The 8192-nt window shown below is 43.3% G+C and overlaps 1 protein-coding gene across 2 annotated transcripts in view; it reads right to left on the bottom strand.

The window, feature by feature from the left end:
• Positions 1-461: 461 nt before the first annotated feature.
• LOC123982636 (protein FAM171A2) overlaps positions 462-8192 on the bottom strand; it is a 14513-nt gene continuing 6782 nt past the window's right edge. The window contains exons 3-8 of one of the 2 annotated variants that reach the window (XM_046068300.1): positions 7340-7432; positions 6646-6804; positions 5716-5895; positions 5448-5561; positions 4535-4682; positions 462-4363 (exon numbers count right to left, since the gene is read on the bottom strand). In XM_046068300.1, coding sequence (XP_045924256.1) covers positions 2875-4363; positions 4535-4682; positions 5448-5561; positions 5716-5895; positions 6646-6804; positions 7340-7432 — 2183 coding nt within the window. In that variant the 3' untranslated portion in view covers positions 462-2874. The remainder of the gene's footprint in view (positions 4364-4534; positions 4683-5447; positions 5562-5715; positions 5896-6645; positions 6805-7339; positions 7433-8192) is intronic. The other variant, XM_046068301.1, reaches the window with a different exon arrangement.

Below are 8192 nucleotides of genomic sequence, written 5' to 3'. Positions count from 1 at the left end.
TTTATGTACATACAGTAGTAGATTGTTTTGGCATAACTGCAGGTGGAGCTGACATTTCTCTGTCCTATTTGTTTATATAAATAGTTTGCTTTTGTTTCACATTCATGTTTGCCTGATGAAGTCCTTGATGAAAATATTCTTTCATTTAAATTGTTTAAGAACGACACATAGTTACTTAATTACTGCGAAAGATTATATGCCATTAAAATACAAATCAAAAGACACCTTACAAGTTGGGATGTGGATTGCAAAAATCTGTACCTCTCAAATTTGACCACTAGACTGACTGTTCCTCTGTTTATATCTAATTTTATTATTTAAAGCACTTTCAATTGCCTTCTTGTTGAAAGGTGCTCTACAAATGAACTTGTCTTCAAATATAAACAGTCAAATGGTCTCAGCCATAATTTAAATGTTTTTAGTTTTGTCCTTTTCATCTAAATTAAATCACAAACTCTGAATGACCGTGAGAACAAATTTATTTCTATTTCGTCTCATGTACAGAAAGAATCAATTTACAGTTTACAAACATCTGACCAGGTTTATGAAGCAAATGATTTACTGCACAGGATGGAGGCCTACAGTTCAATCCTCCTGAACCTCATATGAATTGTACGTACTATCAAAAAGATCCAACAAAGCGGTTTACCAGGTTTAATGTGTTCTCTCAGGGATTCAGTTCTTGTGTGTGAATCAGGCTGTGACTGAACAATCTCTGTCCAAAACACACATTCACAAAATCTACCAAGAAAACAGATTTTCTCTTGTAAAACAAAAACAAGCAAGGAAAGCCACAATTGCACATTTTATAATAATTCAATATCTGGTCCCAAAAAACGTACATTTACAGCAGTGGACACAACAGTTCAGCAGGAAATTGTTTCATGGCGGGGTTACTCTTCAGACTTTGAACTATACATCACATTTTCAGTTTGTACTGTAGGCTACTGACACAGGCGCATGAACAGCGAGCAAATGGTGAAAAGGACCAACAAGTCAGCATGACTTTTATACAAGTCTTCAAGATTTTCACTTCATAATCAACCTCTGCAAAAAAATAAAATCAAACATTAACCTCTTCAAGTTTTCTAAACTGGTGAGCTTTTACAAATCTGCTAGATGACATAATTAAGTTCACAGTTGCTGATGCGTCGTGGGCAGTGATGCTAGTAACAGCGGGAGCGTGTTGGTCAGTATGTTATTGTTGTAAACATTTACGACCGGAAGTGAATTTTGTTAGAACTGGATTAAGGGAAAAAAGTCAGTGTATCTTCATATAACCAAGTTCATTTGGCAACACAATTCAATGCGTCAATGCATCACATTTTGTGCCAAACATCCTTTCAAAAAAAGGTTTCATTAAAAACACCCTATTCTACGTGTTACATGCACATCGTATACAGATAAAATCTCATATAGTTCATCATACCATTTACAAGTTTGGTGAAAAAGAGGACAGATATATGAAATTAAAATATTCAAGGACATATCAGCCGCACGCGAAGTTGTCAGATTTGGCAAGCATGCTCCCCAGAGTGACGTGTGTTGATGTTACCACAATGCAGTGTGCTTATTGGTGCCTGCGGACCTCGACAGCTGTGTTTAGGTGACGAGGAACTGCATTTTTAAAAGGGACCTGCATGCCTATCACTCGATCCTATGTGAAAGAAGGCACTTACAGGAGAAAAGTGTTCCAGGCCCTGTCTACAAACAACCCCTGTAGATCTCAGTATGATATTAAACAGGAAAGTCTTCAAGTAAAGTGATGTTTTTGCTCAACCGTGTCTCTTTAGACTTACCCATGTTTCTTGGCAATTAGGGGTTGTCTACGCATTAGCCCGGTGAACTGTGGGGGGCTTTTGGTGCCTTCTGTTTACTTCATACATTCATATGCATGCAAACTTTCTATACCAAATGGTCTTTCAAATGTTCGGGGATCTATTTACACAACAGAAACTGCAAAGAGGTCTCTGTCAAGCTGAAAAAACTCTACAACAGGCAAAAGGCAAAAATGCAAAATTTGGGCAGAATTGTAGATCACTGCAATAAATCAATGACTGAAAAGATGACAGAAACACTTGAAGATGATGCTCAACAAATCAGTTACTATCTGAATAAGTAATTTCAACACATGAACACGGTACAGGATGAAAAGGAAATCAAGTAAATCCCTGAAGGAGCAAAATACAAGTCGTTATAATGGATGTAGATTGCATTATCCGTTCACAGGGGGCTCAAGAAAAAAAATCAGTACAACTGACAGATAGGTTCCCTCCATATTCAAGCTTTGGGAAGTGGTATCCTTTAAAGAAAACTTATCCTAGTTACAGTTTAGGGCAGGGTGGTAGTCAAGGAAACACAGGCCCGGCATTCACATGAGCCTTTGTGTCGCATTAGTCCAGGGAAGGAAATCTAATTCGCCTAAATACCCATCAATAACATACAAAATGTCATCCACTTCCAAATACTTGGTAAGTATCAATCAATCTATTATCAAATTATTAGTAAGTGCTTTACTCTTATATTCTGCTCTATAAAATGGCTATTTCCACAGTCAGTGTACGCAATGTCTCAGACGATGCCTCAGTGATGTGAAAGGTGACGTATTCACAATAAACTGGATAGGTTTCAGAATACTATGGATCATCTCAGTGGAAACCAGTAAGATTAACTGACAGTGAGACTACGAGACTTATAAGAAAGTGCAAACGCACCTCGTCGGGAACACAAAGGTCAAACAACAACCTTAAAAATGGACCAGTGAAGCATGGTTGTGCTTATTGTGATCTATCTCTGTGGAAACAACACTCTTCTTCTTCACGTTTGCTTTGAAAAGATTGTTACAAGGTCCAGTGTCCAGTAAGTTCGAAAAGCTCACTTCCTGGGGTGGAAGACCATGAGAGGCCTGTCTTCAATCTTCTGCCAGGGGCTCTTTTTGTTCTCCTCTTTGTCATCAGGATCATCCTCAGGGCTGGTCATGGAGTCGCGGCGGTTCTCGCTGTTGCTGCTGCGGGCGCTGTTCACACGACTGCGTCCTCTTCTGGGGATGGTGGATCCTCGAGAGGATGGGCCTTCATCAAGAAGAGGGGTGAGGGAGTTCTCCTCGGGTGAGACCGGGCGCCCCTCGCTGCTGCTGGGCTCGCTGTGGTCAGGGTAGGCCAGCTTGGAGTAACTCTTCCCGCCGCTGCTGCTAACACCGTGGCCCTTCCGTCCTCCCGTCCCCCAACGATCATCTTTTCCCTTCCGGTTGATTGCTGACTTGCGTTCTTGGGCCTCCAGAGGTGGTTCAAGGTTGATGTCTCGGGAAGCGCTGCTGGGACCACCTAAGAATCCACCCACACCACCGCCACTGAGGTCATTCCCAGCATCTATGTAGGAGTGGCGCACATGAGCGTTAGCGCGTCCATCCAGGGAGATAAACCATGCCCTCGGGTGCTGTTTAACACCGAGTTCCAGTAGCTTCTTCTCAGTCAGAGCCTGCAGTTCCCCATTCATCTGAGCCATGGTGGAGTCGTTGAAGAGCACAGGGATGGTCACAGGTCCACCAGAGGAGTCGGACGCCCAGCTCGGCTCCTCAGAGTCGTCACCTTGGGATCCACCTTGCTGCTGTTGGCCTTGTTTCTGGGAGTGGTGGTGATGATGCTGCTGGCCTCCTGCCATCTGTGCGCCATCTTTGTCTTGCTCCTTCTGGTCTTTGCCATCTTTACCAGAAAACTCAGAGGGCAGGCGCATATAGTGGGCTGGGATGACCAGGGTTGGCACCATGCTACGGTACATGTTCTCCTTCATCTGGTCAATGGAGCTGCAGAAGATGATCTGTCCTGGTTGGGTGTTGAGGGAGGTGGGTCTGGCAAGGCTGTCTGCAGCTGCTGCTGAATAATCAGGTGGTTTGTCAGACTGGTTTGGCACATAGCCTTGGAAGCGAGGCGGGGACGGGGGATCAGACGAGTATCCCCGATTGTCGTTAGCGTTGTGGTGTCGGTGATATTCAGACTCTTTGCCCTCCATCGGACTGTAGCTCCGGTTGTAGTCTTCATGCAGCAAAGGGTTGTCCAGGTTGTTGGTCTCTGTGGCACGAGTAACCTTCATGGGGAAGCTTTCACCCCGTTGGGGACCTGATGCATTTTTTCCCTTTGCGTGTCGCAGCATGTGGGCTGGAACATGCTTGGTTAAGTCCTCCTTCGAACTCTGATAGTCTCTAGATGGGGACAGCTCAGATTTGTCGTTAGAGGTGCCAGACTCAACATGGCCTCCACAGATCAGATTTAGGCGTGAAGTGGATGTACCCTGGTCTCTCTTTGCGCCATTTAGATTGGACGAGTGGGGTTTCCCTTGCTGGCGGCGAGGTTTTAAACACTTCCGCCTGAAAGGTAAACAGACACTGAAGGTCAGAAATCTAAGAGGAACCTGTTATCCTGGGGATTAAAAGAATAGTCTTATCTAACGACAGCCGAAAATTAAACCCACATTCACACATTATCTGCAATTATCACCACCAAAATCAGTGCTATTGATAGAAACCTAAAACTGAGACCTTCGCCTACGCTCCCCACACCTGCAGTAGTAGAGCAGCACACAGAGCAGGATGAGAACCAGCAGGGCCAACGAGCCCAGGATGGAGAGCAGGAACAGGGTGTGGTAGGTGGTGATGTCCCTCAAGCCTGGATGAGATAGACCCAATCCTGCAAGAAAATTAAATGCAGAAAGTCGTCTAAGAATCACTCTGAAACTTCACCTTCGCAACACTTGTATTTATAGTTTGCTTTTCTTTCCCATTAATGTTTGCCTGATGATGACCTTGATGAAACAAACATTGTTTAATTATCACTGCCAAAGAATATATACAAATAAAATAAATAAAACGAAAGCAAAAGTTGCACATGTCGCTACGAATATCCAGCAACTACTGACTTGTCCCTAGCAATATCAATTGTTTTGATCATCTTGATTTCAACAATCAAACATTACCACTGTTGTCTGTCATCTCTACTACGAGTACAATGTGCCCTCCTATGCCTCACAGTGGTTTGTTCTGCTGTCTGTCTACCTCTTCTCTTGCACAGTGTGCCCTTGGATACATTCATTGTTGGGTTTGGTCTTATCATTGGATGTGAAAACAGTATGAAAAATACAGAATATCACCAAGCTAATGCATTTAAGTGTGAAACATTAATGGTTTTAGAGTTATGTGATTTAATTTGTTCCAGGGAAACTGGCATACATGTGATATTTACATCAAAACAGCTGAGAAGAGCACCAAATCAACTCTTTCCATGTAACAATTTCAATAGGCTGTTATGGGCAACAACACCTGGCCTTCAACATCAAAGAGAGCATTACATATTTTCTCCCAAGAGACATACAGGAACATCTGCTGGCACAGCAGCAATGCTGATGATAAAGAACAGCACAAACAGCAGCGTGGAGCGTGAGATGAGTTACAGTACCTGAAGACGAAGGGAAGGCAGCTAACCAGTATCCCATCTGAGGAACCACAACGTTCCAGACGAACTGTTGGCCGTCCTTTTTGATGTAGCCCGTCCCGTTCCTAATCCACAGCCCTGGATAAATGTTTAGCACTGTCATTACATATCCTGCATTCAGTTTAAAGGTATAGACTACATTCACAAGAAAATCTAACACCTAAATTATAGAAAAACAGGAAAATACATTTTACAGTACCAAACATGATCCAATACATACTGCCTCCCTTACCCGTCTTAGGCTGATACAGCCAGGCAGGTACACTAGTGGCCATCCTGTTGCGGGTGTCGGATGGCAGCGGCACAGAGATGTGGATCGGATCTGAGACCTGGATCGCACTGCCATCTTTGTCAAAGAGCTGAATGCTGACCACTGCCAAAGCCGTCAAGTCTGTCCACCCTGTTTCTGCACCTGAACAGAGGAAGTCACTTTCATCGCAATGCTACAGTCTTACAACCTGATGATATGGGATATTTGAGGCAGGTAAGTTTGCTCTGTCATAAATCACTCTCTCACTCTCAGATTTCTGACACTTATTTTTTTAATTTGGGCAGTCATTTGTGCAACTGGGCTCTCTTTCCATCAATGTGTGAATGGCCATGAATGTCTCTCTCTCATCGCATGATTTGACTTCTGTCAATCAAGATCACATGGGTGCAGAAGACAATTTTAAAGTCAACTTGTCATACGCAGTGCAGACACTGAAGATGATCCTACATGTCCAAAAGTATGTGGCTGCATTACTCCCATATGTAGTGGATGAACATCTCATCCCAAAACCAGGACCATTAATCTGCTGCTATACCAGCATCCGCTCTTCTGGTTTCGGTCTTTCCACCAGATGTTGAACCTGGCTGCAGGGATTTGATCCCAATAAGCCACAATAGTATCAGTGACCAGGTGTGGATCTCAGTTGGTGTTCCAGTTCCTTCTACGGGTATCTGTGAAGGCATTGTCATGTTGAAACAAGAAAGGGACAAAAACAAAGTGTTGCCACATCGCTAGAAGAACACTGTTGCAGCATTAAGATATGCCTTCAATAAGGGGGATAGACCAAACCAGCAAACACAGCGCAAGTAATGTACACAAAATTATCTGTCCACACACTTTTGGCCATATAGTAGATCATTCTCGTCATTGATTTCTGAGACAGACACCAACCTGAGCTGTTGGTCTCTTGGCCCAGGAGAAACGGGAAACCTCCCATTTCATACTGAGTCTTGGCCGTGGTCAGCGCAGCAGACAGCGCCGTGTAGTTGGAGTTGGACGGCAGCTGAAGGGACTTCCTCTGGAGCTGCACCAGCGGCTGGTTACGAGCTCCTGCAGAGACACAATCACACTCCCAGTTCTGCACATCATACATCAACACCTTATGTATTTTGTCTTGATATCTCCAAAAAAGATGTAAACACACTGATCTTACTTGGTGTATTACAGATATGCGTAGGCGGATGTGACTGAGGTGTATTTGTAAAAACTACAACAAAGTACTCTGCTGCAGCTGTTGCTATGGTGATAGCAGCAGCAAATAACACAGGGTCATGTAAATGGTCTGAACAGATGTAGGGGGGACGGGGGAGGGGTGTGAATCTATCATCACGCTCTGCTGGAGACAGAATAATTTAAGATGTGATGACAGAATAACTGTTGAAGAGTCAAACTGACTTTCTCAAGTGACCAAAATAGCACAACTGTTCCCTTATGGGCCTACATTATATAACATTTCTTAAATATTGGAACGACAAATTGTGACTCAGTTCCGTGGGATAAGCTAATAATCCTTCGTAAAGTCAAGGTATGACAGCATGATCGTGAAACATTCAGGTTTCCTCAGAGAAAGAATAATATACTTTACCTGGGGACCCAGACAGCACCTGCAGGACGTCATCGTACAGAATAAGTGTTCCTGGCCTCTGCACGAGGAGGTACAGGCTGACTGATGCATACACTATAAAAAGACAGAGACACTAAAATTAGATTTCCAGGTGCAACAACAATGCTGAGACAGAGCTTCTGCAGGGTTAAAGTTCTGCAAATTTAAATTTAAGACTTTTTAAGACCACATAAAATGCAATTCAACTGTTTTAGCATCTTATTAGCCAAATTATGAAGGCATGAAGGAAAACCAGTAGGAACAAAATGGCCTACATTTATTTATTATTATTATTATCATCATGTTTTTTAACAACAATAATTAAAAAGCTGGTATTATGCTTTTTGGCTTTTTCCCTCTCCTTTATTGAGTTTTATAATTTTTTTGTGCATGTAACAGGTTTGCAAAGTGAAAAAGCCCAAAGTCCAGCCCAAAGGGAGTTCCCATCTCCCACAGAAAACTTTCCCTTTCATCCCTGTGACGACACAGGAATGAAAGCTAAATGCGCCTCATATAACGCTCGCCGAACGGCTACTCTGACACGCCCTCAAAAACACCACCGGAAAAACAGCGAGCTGCAGCACACAGCTCTCCTCTCCCTTCCAAACACTAGCTACCCTCCAGGCAGTCAGTGGACATAAAGTTGTTCCTGTGATGTAGAGACAGAGCTCAGTTAAAACTTTATGGATGAAAGATCCTTTTGTTACAGATTAATAACTCACCACTCTGAAACTCTTGCTCCAGTCCATGTTGCCAAGCTGGTCGGCAACATGTACAGCTGAACCGAAGCCGTGTTTACAGGCTTCTCACTGACCCGCCCTTCTCTGCTTCTGAT

This window comes from Micropterus dolomieu, linkage group LG14 (genome assembly GCF_021292245.1).
Source record: "Micropterus dolomieu isolate WLL.071019.BEF.003 ecotype Adirondacks linkage group LG14, ASM2129224v1, whole genome shotgun sequence".
Taxonomy (NCBI): domain Eukaryota; kingdom Metazoa; phylum Chordata; class Actinopteri; order Centrarchiformes; family Centrarchidae; genus Micropterus; species Micropterus dolomieu.
The sequence above is the reverse complement of the archived record's forward strand: the minus strand, read 5'-3'. Positions and strand labels throughout refer to the sequence as shown.